This window comes from Salmo salar, chromosome ssa04 (assembly GCF_905237065.1).
Source record: "Salmo salar chromosome ssa04, Ssal_v3.1, whole genome shotgun sequence".
Classification (NCBI taxonomy): domain Eukaryota; kingdom Metazoa; phylum Chordata; class Actinopteri; order Salmoniformes; family Salmonidae; genus Salmo; species Salmo salar.
The window spans coordinates 10,023,747-10,041,528 of NC_059445.1; the positions used below are offsets into that span (position 1 = coordinate 10,023,747).

The 17,782-nt window shown below is 45.1% G+C and overlaps 1 protein-coding gene across 1 annotated transcript in view; it reads left to right on the plus strand.

Annotated features, from left to right (window-relative positions):
• The window catches only part of LOC106602199 (zeta-sarcoglycan), a 298,764-nt gene that overhangs the window by 169,575 nt on the left and 111,407 nt on the right, over positions 1-17,782 (plus strand). Inside the window, exon 2 of the mRNA XM_045716437.1 lies at positions 9,468-9,668. Within this exon, the coding sequence (XP_045572393.1) occupies positions 9,468-9,668 (201 nt within the window). The remainder of the gene's footprint in view (positions 1-9,467; positions 9,669-17,782) is intronic.

Sequence of the window (17,782 nt, forward strand, 5' to 3'; positions counted from 1 at the left end):
TCAGTATGAAGTGCAGAGCTGCGTTTGGAGAGAGCCATAGGACGCGCTACCAACATCAGGCTAATGGAACGTGAAGTATGGACTTTTTGACCGAAAATACATCTGTTGTGGACCTGGGATGCTTTCTGATGAAGACAACTAAAGGTAGGCGATTATTGACAATATTATTGAAGATGAGATGGTTCATACTGTTGCATCCAAGATGGCGCCGAGCACTGTATATTAGCTGATTTTCTGAGTATCGCATCTCCTTTTATCGCAAAGTGTGATTACCCAGTAAAGTTAATTTAAAATCTGGTATGACGGGTGTTCTCAAGAGATATTCATCTATAAATGTTAGATTGACAATATACATTTAAAAAATCGTTATAGTATAGCAATTTATTGAAACGTAGCATTGTTTACCGGGACGCTTTTGAGGGGAAATTAGGTAGTCAACGTCAGACAGAGATGTAAAATGCTGTTTTTATATATAAATATGACCTTTATTGAACAAAAGAACGCATGCATTGTATAACATGATGTCCTAGGGGTGCCATCTGATGAAGTTTGTAAAAGGTTAGTGCTACATTTAGCTGTTTATTGATAATATGTGATGGAAGTGGTTGGTCGGAAAATGGCTATGAAGCTGCTTTTTACGATGGACTCATCTAATATAATCTAATGATTTGCTTTTCCTGTAAAACCTTTTTGAAATCGGACGACGTGGGTCGATTCAGGAGAGGTGTATCTATAAAAAAAAAAAAAAAATATTTTTAATTTTTGTAAAAAATTATGATAATTTTTTAATGCTAATTGGCGATATGATTTTTCGCTGGATTTTGATCCCGCTAACGGGATCAGATGCTCAAGAGGTTTTAACACTCTTTTTACATTTGTATCACAAAACATATATTTTTTGAAAATCATGATGAACGTAGCCACTTTAGGCCCTTGTTAGACCTAGACATGCCTCCTGTCAGACCTTATGACCTGTGAACTGTACCAGATAGACATCATGGTGTCGTCATACTCTTATAGTGTGATCTAACTGATGGAATATGTACAAACTCTGACATTCAAATGTTCACATTCATTTATTCAACACTAGAAATATGAATATGAATATTTTCCCTTTTTGATTTAGCTTATTTTAAGACATATGGTTTGGAACAATATACTCTTGAGTGGCTGTCTGGTACTTTTAATGACATGACCCATTTTACTGTATACATAGAAATTGACATTCAGCAAATGACTAGCAGCAGGAGTTTGAATCCATTCACTGTGTTGGTGATGCTCATAACATTGATCAGAACTTCCGAATTAGCTCCGAGCCCACTCTGTAAATGTGATGTAGTTGTAGAGTTTATTGTTCCAAACAATGTCTTAATATGAACACAATCAAAAAGGGTAGTTTTTAGATATTCATATTAATATTTATATGATGAATAAATGAATGTAAACATTTGTATTTCAGAGTCTAGACATATTCTAGAAGTTGGCCCAGCGTGGTCTGAGTGTGGCTGGTGTAGGCCGTCATTGTAAATAAGAATTTGTTCTTAAAGGATTGGACCCTTTTTTTTTAATACAATTTTTGGCCTGAAATGACATACCCAAATCTAACTGCCTGTAGCTCCGGACCTGAAGCAAGGATATGCATATTCTTAATATCATTTGAAAGGAAACTCTTTGAAGTTTGTGGAAATGGGAAATTAATGTAGGAGAATATAACACATTAGATCTGGTAAAAGATAATACAAAGAAACAAAAATGTTTTTTTTGGTTTTGTACCATCATCTTTGAAGTGCAAGAGAAAGGCCATAACGTATTATTCCAGCACAGGCACAATTTAGATTTTGGCCACTAGATGGCAGCAGTGTATATGCAAAGTGTTAGACTGATCCAATGAATCATTGCATACCTGTTCAGAATGTTGTATCAAGACGACCCGTAGAGGTTAACTGACTTGCCTAGTTAAATAAAGGTAAAACAAATTATACTAATTGCAGGAGATGTGTAGGTCTTACAAGGGCCTAAAAATGCTAATTTCTCAATGTTTTGTGATACAAATGTAAAAAGCATGTTAAACAGAATTCCTCCCAATGCAGTTCCTGTGTCAGAATTCCCAAAACAATCTCAGATACCAAAATATTTCCCTCTCCTGCCCTGCAGTAATGTGTGTTTTTATAGCTTGTATGGTGTGTAATAGTTCCATGATTACAATCTGGTGTGATATGATGTGTGACAGAAAACAGACACACACACACACACAGCTGTTCCTCACACTGTTAAAGACATGGAGAATGCGAGCCTGGTGAGCATTGAGTCATGTAATCCTTAACTGTGCAGTACTCAGTCGTGAAAAATTCTCAGATAACGAGTCTAGAATCATGGCTGTTTATCAGTTTCACGGGGCCACGAGGATTCAGGCAAACACACTGTATTACATCTTCTCCCCGTGCTCCACACACACACACACACACACACACACAAACAAACACACACACACACACACACACACACACACACACACACACACACACACACACACAGCAGCTACATTATTATTTATAAGCGCCTAACAAACACACACTTAGACACAGTGAGATGTAGCCTACTTTCCTCGACAACCAGTTCCATCTCCCTCCTTTTAAAATCATCAAACCAATTCTCTTCAGCTTCTGTTATCTGACTGAACGGAATCAGTGTCCTCCTTCTCAAGTTTCTTCCACGCGGAGCGGAGCAGGTGAACCCAAGAGCAGACTCAGATGAGGAGACTGGGATGAGGTAGCCAAGGTATTTATTGAAACACAGGGGGAAGGTGGGTTGCAGGTCAGGGGAAGCTCGGGCGGGTTGCAGGAAGTCAGGTGCGGAGGCTGAGGCTGGAGCGAGGGGAGTTGGGACTGGGTAAGCAGGTCCGGAGAGGAATCCAAGGACGCAGTGGAGTGGTCCAGGACAGTGTAGCAGGACTGACGAGACGTGGGACTGGAGACAGGGACCAGAGTCAGAGCAGGAGAGGAAAACAGCGTCAAGCACAGGAAAACAGACACAACACGAAAACAGAATCTAAGCAGGAACTAACAGCTAAAAACGGAGACTGACTGAGCAGAGATTACAATCTGGCAGCGTGGAAGTGGCAAGGCTGAGTATTTGTAGAGGTCTTGATTATGGAACAGGTTGCAGCTGGTGGGGATCTGCTCCGCCTCCAGCACACCTGTGTACACACACACACACACACACACACACACACACACACACACACACACACACACACACACACACACACACACACACACACACACACACAGAGGAACAGGGAGAGAGCACTGTGGGAGTGGCGGCAGGTTAGGGAGACACAGGATGAGCAGTAGAGGGCGTGGCAGGCGCAGATGTAACAGTTTCCCTGGCCAACTTCCAACTGCCTTAAACCTTGTTTGAGGCGTTAATTGGATATGGAAATGAGAGTGATTACATAGGACAGTACAGTACATACTTGAGAACCTTCCACAGGGGAAGTTCATCAGGGAAAATTGGGAAGGAGGACACTGCTTCTTTTCAGTCAGATAACGGATGCTGAAGTGAGTTTGTTGGATGATGGCCTGTGCAGGGCTACTTCAGCCTAGGAGGTTTGATTTTCTCAAACATCTAATGTGGAGCGAGGGGGTGGGGGAGGGAGGGAGAGGGGATGGACGGGGAGGCAGGGAGAGAAAAAGTCAGAAGTTGGCAATAGTATCTGTTCATTACTTACAGATGCAGGATCTGAAATTGAACCGTTTCTCACAGCAGGAAAATAATCTTGCAGCATCAGGGAATGTGAATTATTGTTTGGCTTATAATTAATTAATTAATTAATAATGAATTACACACACACACACACACACACACACACACACACAGCCTTGTATAACTAACCTTCTGGGAACATTCAAAATCCTATTTTCCCTAAACCTAACCCTTACCCTAATCCTAACCTTAACCCTAGCCTTAACCCTAAACCCCTTTAGAAATAGCATTTGAACTCGTGGGGACAACACCCCCCACCCCACCCCCCTCACCCCCCTGTACATTTTTGTTTGGTTACTATTTTTGTGGGGACTTCTGGGCCCCCCAACTATAGTTAAACATGTCCGCACATGCGCGTGCGCACGCACACACACACACACATACACACCAGTTAGATCATTATTTATAAGCTTCTCACAAACACACACTTACACACAGTGAGACGTAGCCTACTTTCCTCGACAACCTCCTTTTAAAATCATCAAACCAAATCACTTCAGCATCCATTATCTGACTGTAAAGAAGCAGTGTCCTCCTTCCCAAGTATCCCTGGCCAACTTCCTCCTGCCTTAGACCTTGATTGAGGCGTTAATTGGGTATGGAAATGAGAGTGATTACATAGGACAGCACGGTACACCCTTAGGAACCTACCACTGGGGAAGTTGATCAGGGAAACTAGGGAAGGAGGACACTGCTTATAGTCGGAAGTCAGATAACGGATGCTGAAGTGATTTGGTTTGATGATTTATTTATTTGTCTTATATATTTTACCCCCTTTTTCGTGATATCCAATTGCGTTCCAATTACGATCATGTCTCAACGCTGCAACTCCCCAACGGGCTCGGGAGAGGCGAAGGTCGAGTCATGCGTCCTCCGAAACATGATCCGCCAAACCGCCCTTTTCAACACCCACCTGCTTACCCCGGAAGTCAGCTGCACCAATTTGTCAGCGGAGACACCGCTCAACTGACGACCGGCGTCAGCCTGCAGGTGCCCGGCCCGCCACAAGGAGTCGCTAGAGCGCGATGAGCCAAGTAAAGCCCCCCCCGGCCAAACCCTCCCCTAACCCGGACAATGCTTGGTAAATTGTCCGCCGCCCTATGGGACTCCCGGTCATGGCCTTAGACCGCTGTGTCACTTGGGAGGACCCAAGTCTGACATTTTAAATTGGAAATTACAAACTTTAGAAGTCTCTTTAAACTCAAATACACTACAAGTTTGTATTTCCTGCAACAACAGTTTGATCAAACTAAGATCCTACATGTGTACTTTTTGCACACACAAACACCCACTCTTGTGACGGCAAAGTTTAATTAGCCATAAATCTGCACTGTCTATCTCTCTACCGTAAGTTGAGTTACAGCAGCAACTGCTATGACCTTTTAAAAGATTTATTGATTTGTTAATGCGGCTTACCATGTGTGCTCAAACTATGCCGAATGTCATTGCATGAAATTGAAGCAAGTTGAAAGCCGTATCGATTGAGGAAACATGTTACATATATGACATGTTTGGTTTGACAGAACGAGTGCGCTAGTCAGTGAAGTTAACATATGACTTTTCCTCTCGACCATACAACCCGATGTCTGTTAGGCAGGTCGTACATGATACGAAAGACCGCAAAAGACGGCAATCTTTCAAAGAACAAAATTGGTCATCCCTTTGTCAGTTTTTAAAGGAACACTCCAGAACATTTGTATAATTTCAGCCAGTAGTTTTGAAAGCCTCAGTCCAAAACGGGTCCCCGCTTTCTGTGTACCACGTCATCCAATTGTGTACCACGTCATCCAATTGTGTACTACGTCATCCAATTTTGTACTACGTCATCCAATTGTGTACTACGTCATCCAATTGTGTACTACATCATACATTTAATTTGATATGTTACGTCCTGCAAAGAACTGTCAAATAATAATGTTTTGCAATTCGTATGATATGTTACGAATCAAATTATACTTTTTTACGAATTTGTTGACCTTTTAAGATCCCAGACTGCATCTTTAGCAGTTACATTTACATTTTGGTCATTTAGCAGACACTCTTATCCAGAGCGACTTACAGTCAGTGCATTCATCTAAGGTAGATAAAACAACCACATATTGAAGCAAGTCAAAACTTTCTCTTCTCCGTCCTCCTTTCCTGTCTTTAACAAGGAAAAGTCACTTGCCCGTCCCAACACCATTATCTCCTTCCCAGTTCTCTGATGAGCTGTGTCGGTGTCCCAAATGGCACTGTATTCCCTTTAAAGTGCACCATATAGGGAATAGGGTGCTATTTGGGATGCATCAAGTGTTTTCTTACACACCTTCAATCACCTGTACTCTGAGTCATTGTATCAGAGGAGATGTGTATCCATTTGGGGAATGGGATTCAATAGGGCAATCTGCAGGAAGAGAAAATAGCATTACATCTTGGCTGGCTGGATCCCTTCCTGTCCCTTGATGCTTTCGCTACTCCTCTCTGACTGAGGCATGAGTCATTACACACACACACAAACACACACAAACACAAACGCAGGCAGGCAGGTATACACACACACACACACACACACACACACACACACACACACACACACACACACACACACACACACACACACACACACACACACACACACACACACACACACACACACACAAAGGCAGGCAGGTACACACACACACACACACACGAAGGCAGGCAGGTACACACACACACACACACACACACGAAGGCAGGCAGGTACACACACACACACATGCCTCCTGCAGGTATCTGACTGACGATGTAGTATCATTACCCTTAACATTAGTCTCTCTATGAGTCATCAGTGTACCTTTAACCCAGACCTCTCCACACCTCTTCAACTATACCTCACCAATATAACTCACCTCTGCCTCCCACATCACTGCTTTACAGCTGATCCATTCCTCCATCTCTTCCCTTTTCCTTTCCATCCCGTTCCCTCCATATATCTCTACCCAGGGAATTCTGGGAAATCCCCCCTCAAAACAAACAACCAACCTCAATCTATGCGAGTTTTCCCATTTCTTTCCCCCCTACTTTCCTCTCTAAAGCCTTCCCTTCTTGAATGGTTGCTAAGATGTGGTGATGCAGCACAAGACGCTATCAGGCTGATTGGATGGCGGCGGCGCCTGGGTTGCCGCGACAGCAGAGGCGTTTGGCTGTTAAGGCGTTAATAAAGTCACGTTGCGGCCCCGTCGGAAAGCCTCTCAGGCTGCGAGACCCGGGCGTGATGGATTGCTCCTTGTCAGTACAATTTGAGAAATGTATTGAGACTACATGGGGTTGGTGGTGGAGGGTTGAGAGGCATACAGGTAGCGTAAAGAGAGAGGGAGAGGGGGATGGAGAAATGGATGGAGAGAGAGAGAGGTGTAAAAGATGGATAGTGTGATAGAGAGCGTAACGGGGAGATGGAGAAATGGAGAGAGAGCTAGAGAGATGGATGGGAAAGGAATGAGAGAGTAAGAGGAAAAAAGAGAGAAATGAATAGAAAGCAAGAGAGAAGGAGGGGGAAAAGATGGATAGAGAAAGGAGTGAGGTAAAGAGGGAGAGCAGGAAAGAGAGGGAGAGGAGAGATGTGGCCACATTAGTGATGTTCAGAAGAAGGAAGAGAAATGGGAAAAGGCAACAAACAGTGAGAGGAAATAGAGAGAGAGAGACACAGATTGAGGGAGGAGGTGGTGGGAATGAGAAGTTATGTTTCTTCACTTCTAATGCGTTGCTCATTAGATATTTATAGCCACATGAAGTCCCGGGGCTGTGAGAAGCAGCTCTGACCTGTTGAGCCCAGGCAATGTCTCCGTCCCAAATAGAACCCTATTCCCTCTTCAGTGCACTACTTTAGACCAAGGCCCATCGGCACTAAAAGGAAATAGCGGTGACATTTTGGACTTCTAACAAAGCATTCTGAATGGTAGAGTACAGTCATGCTGTTTACACAAACAATCAAGTTTGGCAAGCGGTGAAAATGCCAGTGAGAATGTCTGCAATCTCCAATAGCAGAACACTGCTGCTGAACACTATTGCTAATTCAATACGTCACCGTGTAATTTTCTATGGGCTTGTGAGTAATGGGCATTCGCTGATGTGTCGAATGGATTCTATAGTTCTCGGTTAGACTTTAGTGAGAATCCAGGCAGAGCCCAGCAATATAGACTAGAGATCTACAGGGAGATAGCAGAGGCCTGGCAGAGTGGTATCTCTCCTATCCTCAGCTCTTCAAGCAGTAGAACCAATGGGTTTTCTCTCCTGTCTTTCTTATCTCTCCCGCTCTCCTTCGCACACTCTCTTTCTCCGTTCTCATCTTGCCTTCCTCCCTCCTTTCCTTCCTTCCTTCGTTTCACACCCCCTGTCTTCGCTATCTCTGCTCTATCCACTGCTCTCTGTCTCTCTTTCTCTCTCTTTTTCTCTCTCTCTGTCTCTCTTTGTCTCTCTCTCTCTCACACTGTCTCTCTCTCAATTCAATTCACATTACACTCACAGAAGTTCCAAAAGAATAAAGACATTACAAATGTCATATTATGTATATACACAGTGTTGTAACGATGTACAAATGGTTAAAGTACAAAGGGGAAAATAAATAAGCATAAATATGGGTTTTATTTACAATGGTGTTTGTTCTTCATTGGTTGACCTTTTCTTGTGGCAACAGGTCACACATCTTGCTGCTGTGATGGCACACTGTGGTATTTCACCCAGTAGATATGGGAGTGTATCAAAATCGGGTTAGTTTTCAAATTCTTTGTGGATCTGTGTAATCTGAGGGAAATATGTGTCTCTCTAATATGGTCATACATTTGGAAGGAGGTTAGGAAGTGCAGCTCAGTTTCCACCTCATTTTGTGGGCAGTGTGCACATAGCCTGTCTTCTCTTGAGAGCCAGGTCTGCCTACGGCGGCCTTTCTCAATAGCAAGGCTAGTCTCACTGAGTCTGTACATAGTCAAAGCTTTCCTTAAGTTTGGGTCAGTCATTGTGCCACTGTGTACTGTGTACTCTCTGTTTAGGGCCAAGTAGCATCTCTCTCTGTCTCTCTCTCTCTCTCTCTCTCTCTCTCTCTCTCTCTCTCTCTCTCTCTCTCTCTCTCCGTCATATGTCCATTCTTTCTATCTCCCATGTGCTCCTCCCCCATCCCTCCTCTCCTCTCTTTGACCTTCTCTTCCTCCTTTCCTCTATGTCATCTTCTTCCGCTTTCTGCCTCACTTCATCCATATCCTCTCCTTCCCCCTCTCTCTCTCTCTCTCTCTCTCTCTCTCTCTCTAACCTTGACCCCTCTTTCTTGCCTCCCATCCTCTCTTTCCCTGTCCTGTTAGTCCTAACCCTTTCTCTCTTTCCCTGTCCCATTGGTCCTAACCCTCTCCCTGTCCCATTGGTCCTAACCCTTTCCCTCATCCCCTCTCCCCTCACTAACCTCTCAGTCTCCCTCTTCCTGTTCGCGCCTTCCACTCCATTGCTTCCCCCATCTCCGCTAACCTCCAACCTCACCTCCCTAATCTCTTTGTCACCTATCTCTGTCTTTACCCTCATCCCCCATCCATGTCTGTCCTCTCTCCTCTCACTGCACCTTCTCTCTCCATCCCTACCTTGGAAGTGACAGAAGGCAGCAGATAGCCTAGAGGTTAGAGAAGTGCTTCATCAGTTGGAGGATTGTGGGTTTGAATCCCAAGTCTGACCAGCATTTCTGTTCTCTCCTCCTCCTCCAGATGACCCAGGAGCAGTACATCCTCGCGGCCCAGCCCAACACCCTGAGCCAGCGGGTACACCAAGGTGCCCAGGCCTACCCGGTGGGTATCTACGGCTGGAGGAAGCGCTGCCTCTACTTCTTCATCCTCCTGCTCCTGGTCACCATGATCGTCAACCTGGCGCTCACCATCTGGATCCTCAAGGTCATGAACTTCACCGTGGTGAGTTACCCATAGTGCCCCTGGAGGTCTGGAGGGGAAGTGTGACCGTGTGCTGAGAGGTAGCTTGTTGTAAGGGTGGTAGTGTGTCCCATGTAATGCTTTACGAGTGTTGAAAAGTTCCCCGTCTGGTTCTTTAAGGTCATGAACTTCACCGCGGTGAGGTGACCATAGTGCCCCTAGAGGGCTAGAGGGGAAATGCATGTGAACGTGTACCTACGCTGGTTGTTTGGGATCTTGTCAAGGCTATGTCACGTTGATGTCAGGTTTATGTCACGTCTATGTCATGTAAACCGCAATGTGTTAACATACAAGATATCTAAGAGTGGTTTCATAAGACCAACTAAATGCTCCGTTTGCTCAACATTAGTCCTCGATTGTAGCCTAAGTGATTATGCAGGTTTCTGCTCCAACCTAAATCATGCTGATAGAGTATCTTCACTGAGTAAGGATGTTGCTAGGGAACTATATCATGTCCTCATGGAGACGTGATGAGGCTTGCGGAGGAAAGGTTTTCTCACTTGATAGATGGGTCAATTGAAAAACATTCAGTGATCAGGTGGAAGGGGAACCCAGTGGTTCATTAGTGGCTAAACATGACTGTGGATGAAATTCTTAGCGGGACAAAGAGCCAGATCAAATCACATGTTAATGTGAATATGTTAATGGCTTTAGATAGACCATTCGTCGTGGCTCAAGGCACAGGTAAACAGCCTTCTCTAACTATGACAGAAACCCAGCTGTGAAAGTGGACGGCGTGTGAAATGGATCCTATGGAAATCCTGTCTGGATGGGGAGAGAGCGGGGGCATACCAATATTGAGGGTGCGCTCCAAATGGCACCCTATTTGCGTATTATTTTTGACCAGAGCTCTATGGTAAACGTAGTGCACTATATAGGAAAAGGATACGATTTGAGATACAACCATTACCATGAATATTTCCATCCAATGCTCTGTCTCTGACAGATAAACAAACCTGTCAAAAGTTGCGGATCTATTTACTTGTTTTTCATCTATTTGTCTTTTCAACTCAATTTGGCGCGGGGTGGTCAGGGGGGGCGGCCTAGTCTGTAATATACCCAGCACGCCCCGGGGCCCCTGGGGCCGCCCATAATAATATATATGCAAATAAGTTTGGATGAGGTGACCCCGCCTGCCAATTGCTGATGTTCTTCCCCTTCTGTTTTCATAATGGCTTCCTGCAATCAAATCTGCCGGCGACTTCAAAATAACCTAAAATACGCCGGAAGGCATTTAATTTCTACCAAATAAAAGGGCGAGAGCGTGTGTGAGAGACAGAGAGGTGCGGGTTTTTCGCGAGGCCCCCAGCCATTCCCATAGGCCGCCGGCATTCCTGGTCCCAAATCCAATTGTGCAGATGCATTTTCAGAGGTGTTATTCCCACCATGGCTCCCAATATCCTCCAGATATGAGTGAAATCCCTCAAAGTGATAAATGTCAACGTGCGCTGACTAATGGGCCGCGTTCCCCCCTGTACACAGAGACAGAGACAGAGAGACAGAGAGAGAGAGAGAGAGACAGAGAGACAGAGAGAGAGAGAGAGACAGAGAGAGAGACAGAGAGAGAGAGAGAGAGAGAGAGAGAGAGAGAGAGAGAGAGAGAGAGAGAGAGAGAGAGAGAGAGAGAGAGAGAGAGAGAGAGAGAGAGAGAGACAGAGAGAGAGAGAGACAGAGAGAGAGAGAGAGAGAGAGAGAGACAGAGAGACAGAGAGCGACAGCGGGAGAGCGACAGAGGGAGAGCGACAGAGGGAGAGCGACAGAGGGAGAGCGAGACGACAGACAGACAGACAGACAGACAGACAGACAGACAGACAGACAGACAGACAGACAGACAGACAGACAGACAGACAGACAGACAGACAGACAGACAGACAGACAGACAGACAGACAGACAGACAGACAGACAGACCGATAACCACATATCTAGCACTATAGCACTGTTTTTCATTTCTTCTGCCTCACTCTCTCTTTCTCAATTAAATTAAAATAGCTTTTTAGGCATGACAAAACAATGTAGATATTGCCAAAGCATACTTTGGGAATGAAGTGATTAATTTACAATATTAACATAATGAATTCCCTCTCTCGCTCTTTCTCTCTCGCTCGCTCGCTCTCTCTCTCTCCCAGGTCTATTTTCCTGTACAAGTCACCTTTCCCCTTGTCTGCACATCTCCTCCTCCTTTCCTTAACTTTTCCTCTTCTGTCTTTTCCCATCTGTTTATCGTTCCTCTCCTTGTTACTGTATCCTCTGTGAGAAACGCAGGCGGCCAGGCAGAGTAGGGATCCATATTGCTGCAACATGCCTCGGCTGTGTGTTTTATTTCCTGGTTTGACCCAGCTGAAACCAGACTGTTGCTTCGAACAAACAGATCAATAGGCGAGCAGCAGAAAACACATAAAAGATGGCTCCCCCTCGGACAGATATAGGCTCACCTCTTCATTACCTAGGGGGGAGGGGAGGGGGGTGACTGACAATGGTGCTCTGAAGCTGCAGCTTGCCACAGTGTTTCTGATATGAGTAGTCTTGGTGTTTGAAGCAGTAACCGGCCTTGATGACAGAATAACCAGAGCATCTCTTTTGAACGGTACTATTGCTGCTGCTATTACTAATGCGTTATTCCTCTAGCTATCGCTACATGCTATAGGGTGGCATCAATACACAGTCTTGCTCTATGTGAATCCCCAGTGAGCCATAATTTGACGTCGATCCACATAGATCAAAGCTGTTCAGACACGGTTTCTGTGTGGATTTCAGAACACTGTTTTGTGGCGCTTGTGGATTTGGCGGCGCTGCACACTAAACGCGGCGGGTGATTCTTCAAAGCCAACTCTTTGATGGTGACATCACACTAGTTTAGGACCCCCTCGACGAGTCAGGAGAAGATTCTTTGGCGTGTCGGCGAGACATTAAACATGGATGCATGACAGCCCTGAGCCACAATGGAGATAAGTCACATCTATTTTGGATGGGTTATCCTTGGTTGACATGGGCTGGAGTGGCCGGGGGTTTATGTGTTGGAATGTGATTTGACGATGGAAGTATGCCATCAATCAAATTCAACTTACAATTTCTGTTCTATTCTATGTTATAATATATGTATAATATTCTACTTTCTATTCTTAGCTATTCTTTCTATTGTATTCTACACTATTCTACATGCAATCTGGTCATTGAAGTCGTAATCTGTATCTCAGAGACAATTTGATTATCAGATCAAATGAACATTAAACAACGATATGTGAATCTGCCCAAAAGACGGGGGCGTATCAATGACATTCACTTCAACACAAGTCCATGTCAGTGAAGACTCCATAGACTAACACCATGTCAGTGAAGACTCCATAGACTAACACCATGTCAGTGAAGACTCCATAGACTAACACCATGTCAGTGAAGACTCCATAGACTAGCACCATGTCAGTGAAGACTCCATAGACTAACACCATGTCAGTGAAGACTCCATAGACTAACACCATGTCAGTGAAGACTCCATAGACTAGCACCATGTCAGTGAAGACTCCATAGACTAGCACCATGTCAGTGAAGACTCCATAGACTAGCACCATGTCAGTGAAGACTCCATAGACTAGCACCATGTCAGTGAAGACTCCATAGACTAACACCATGTCAGTGAAGACTCCATAGACTAGCACCATGTCAGTGAAGACTCCATAGACTAGCACCATGTCAGTGAAGACTCCATAGACTAACACCATGTCAGTGAAGACTCCATAGACTAGCACCATGTCAGTGAAGACTCCATAGACTAGCACCATGTCAGTGAAGACTCCATAGACTAGCACCATGCCAGTGAAGACTCCATAGACTAGCACCATGCCAGTGAAGACTCCATAGACTAGCACCATGCCAGTGAAGACTCCATAGACTAACACCATGTCAGTGAAGACTCCATAGACTAACACCATGAGAATAATAATGAGATCTGAAATATAGTTATATTATTAAAGCTGGTTGCAGATGACGTGGTACAAAAAGGTCAGAGTTCATCAAAGTGTTAATGGCCTATTTTAGGTAGTTATTAGCGATATGATGAATAGGCTATGTGTTGTTATGATTGCTTCATGATAATTTATTGATTTTCAATGTCACCCGAAAGGCTATCAAAGGAAGATTTAAATTAAACACTTGACAAATGGCAAAAAGGCAACAAAACACTTCAAACAAAATTATTTTGTTTGAAGTGACAGCTTGGCTGTAAATGGGGAGGTCGGACTTCAATTTGGGAATGCAAATCCTGCGGGGTCCTTTGGGGGTTTCACGCAGGGATTACATTTCCACTTGTTCCGCCGTTGGCATGGCAATGTTGTCACCAATCAATTGTCTTCATTTCCTCGTCGGGGGAAGGATGTGAGGTTACTTTCTAATGGTATGAGGATGAGGAGAAACAAAGATATTGGGATAGTGCGTGGAATTACCCATTGGTTCTCCTGACATCATGACCGGACTAGAGTTGTTCCTGGTCGTATCTCATTCCTGTTCATGGATTGTACTTTACAGCCACAACAGACGCTGTGTTAACGTCTAACCCCCAAGGCACAAGAAATATATGGTATTTATTCCTTGTGCCACTATTTCTGTTTTATTTTTGATCTTTAACTGCATTGTGGGAAAATAACCCGTAAGTAAGCATTTCACTGTTAGTCTACACCTGTTGTTTACGATGAATGTGCCAAATAACATTTGATTTGATTTGTCTCTTGAGACTGGAATGCTGCGGACCACTATCTCAGATCATGGTCATCATTCCGTTGCACATCCTGTCTAAGCTAACCATCCTGTCTAAGCTAACCATCCTGTCTAAGCTAACCATCCTGTCTAAGCTAACCATCCTCCGCCTACATTCCCTCTTGTCTGTCAGACAGTACGCTGGGACAAACACTATCATTCTCCGTTGTAGACAAAAATAAACAGGCTGACAAGCCAAGCCCAGTGCTGCTGCTCAGATCCAGATTGGGGGGGGGTTGATGATAGATTAGAGAGACTGGCGACGGCCGTGTTTGGCCATGGGGATGGAGGGAAGGAGGGATGGGAAGCGGAGGTTAAGAGATGGTGAGGCAGGTGTTGGACAATATGGCCGCTGTTATTATTAGGGGTTTAAGAGACAGAGGCATCGTGCTTTTGTTTTGGTGCATCCTTAGAAAAGAAACGCAGGAGAAAGGGAGAGAAAGAGAGAGAGAGAGAGAGAGAGAATGTATGTGTGTCTGCAGTGTGTGGGAAGGCATTTCTTATATAACAATTTGGTATGAGTGAAATAATGTTGTGCGTGTATTTGTGCGTGTGTGTGTGCGTTGGTATGCGTTTGTGCGCATGCCAATGTGTGTGTGTGTCCTATACTATCCTATATCTCCCAGCTGTGCCCTGGGGCCAGAATATGCTGTACGGTGCTCTTCTTCAAACCTGTGTGCTCAGCTCTAGTCATTACGAGAGGCTAGCACCTGAGCCCACTGCTACACACACACACACACACACACACACACACACACACACACACACACTGCTTATCCGCTGAACTCCATCACTGATCCCCCCTAGCCACGCCTGGGTCTTTGTTCTGACCTGAGGTAATGGAGGAGGCCCGGCTTGAAACACACACACATACACACACACATACGTGTTCTCATGCTCACACCAATACCCCCTCAGGTAATTGAGGGCACACCATTAAATGCACACACACACACACACACACACACACAAACACACACGCACACGCACACACACACACACAGAGCAGAGGGAGGGTGTGTTAATGTTGGGGATCCATCAGGTCCAGAGTGCTGACGTGTCTGATCTTAATCATAGCAGAGGGAGGTCTGCACAGAGAGAGATAATCTAACAGCCTCCCTCCCTCCTTCCTTCCATCTTGCCACGCTCTGTCTGTCTGGACACTACTGGCCATTCTTCACTTCCTGTCCCCATCTCTCTCTCTCTATCTGTCTATCTCTCTCTCTCTCTCTCTCTCTCTCTCTCTCTCTCTCTCTCTCTCTCTCTCTATCTGTCTATCTCTCGCTCTCTCTTTCTCCCTCTCTCTCTCTGTCTCTTCTCCCCGCCCCCTCTCTCAATTAAATTCAAAGGGCTTTATTGGCATGGGAAACATATGTTTACATTGCCAAAGCAATTGAAACTACCTCTCTCTCTCTCTCTCTCTCTCTATTTCTATATATATCTATTTAGACATTGTATATAATTGACCAGTTCCATTTCACGTCATGCTGTTCGTAGAAATAATTGATTATAATATACCAGTTCATCTCCATTATTTATCCCCGGAAACGATAATGGGTTTGGCCGGGAAATAGCGGTTCCCGCTCTTAAACCCTAGTGCGTGCGTGCTTGTGCGTTCGTGTGAGTGTGTGTCTGAAAGTGTGTGATTTATATATACATTTTTTCTCTGCAAGAATGACGATGCTAGTGAGAGAGGGAGAAAGTAGCAGGACATGATAAAGAAGAGAAAAAAGTCATATCCATCCATTCAGCATTAAATCTTTCTTAGAAACAGATACGCTGTCGGCAAGCCTTTCTCGGAACGTACAGAGAAAGCCAGATGGCCCTTGACCTTTATTTGACCTTATATGTGAACCCCGCTGACCCCCACAGTGTGTAACAAAGCCTGTGGCCTGGGCTTCACAGTAGAATGTTTTCTCATTTCCTCTCCGATAAATGAGCTAAGATCCCTCAGCCCTCCACCACTGAAGATCACAGCCCCGTCTTTCTCTGTCTCTCTGTCTGCTATGGAGGGAGATAAAGGTTGTGGCCCTGCTGCTCTCGCTACTCCAGTCCGTCTGTCTCTCTGTCTGCTATGGAGGGAGATAAAGGTTGTGGCCCTGCTGCTCTCGCTACTCCAGTCCGTCTGTCTCTCTGTCTGCTATGGAGGGAGATAAAGGTTGTGGCCCTGCTGCTCTCGCTACTCCAGTCCGTCTTTTCTCTGTCTCCTTTCTGTTCGTCAAAGAGAGAAGTGATTCTTCTCCAGCACATGCGGGTTACAAGCTTGGGTTACAGCTGTGCGTGTGCGTGTGTGTGTGTGTGTCAAATCAAATTTTATTTGTCACATGTGTCGAATACAAAAGGTGTAGACTTTACCGTGAAATTCTTACTCACGAGTCCTTTCCCAACAATACAGAGTTAAAAAATAAGAAAAAAATAAATAGTAACACAATAAATAACAATAATGAGGCTATATAAAGGGTACCAGTACCGAGCCAATGTGCAGGGGTACCAGTACCGAGTCAATGTGCAGGGGTACCAGTACCGAGTCAATGTGCAGGGGTACCAGTACCGAGCCAATGTGCAGGGGTACCAGTACCGAGCCAATGTGCAGGGGTACCAGTACCGAGTCAATGTGCAGGGGTACCAGTACCGAGTCACTGTGCAGGGGTACCAGTACCGAGTCAATGTGCAGGGGTACCAGTACTGAGCCAATGTGCAGGGGTACCAGTACCGAGCCAATGTGCAGGGGTACCAGTACCGAGTCAATGTGCAGGGGTACCAGTACCGAGTCACTGTGCAGGGGTATCAGTACCGAGTCACTGTGCAGGGGTATCAGTACCGAGTCACTGTGCAGGGGTACGGGGTAGTTGAGGTAATATGTACATGTAGGTAGGGGTAAAACTGACTAGGCAATAGGGGGGAGTGTGTGTGTGCATGAATGCTGGTGTGCATTGACATCTGTCCGTCCATCTGTCCGTCCACCCATGTATTTCCACAAGCCCTTACGTGTGTGTCTTCTTAAAGCTATAGCCTTGCTCTTTGACTAAAAGATAAATGGTTGGTAGCAGTCATTAAGGCCCAGGGGGAATTATCCCAGCCAATCACCATGCTGATGTGGTGCCACGGAGAGCCGGGTCAAACCACCTGGAAACTAATGGCCATTAGCACTTCAACGCCGCATCTCATTGTCCTTGTGCCACAGGGGATGAGGATGAACGAGAGCGAGGGAGAGTGTGGGGATGGAACAGGGGGGCGTGTGTGTGTAAGAGGTAATTAGAGAATCTTAACACACTCTCTAGACGAGATTTCTATAGCTCAGTTGGTAAAACATGGTGCTTGCAACGCCAGGATAGGGTGTTCGATTCCC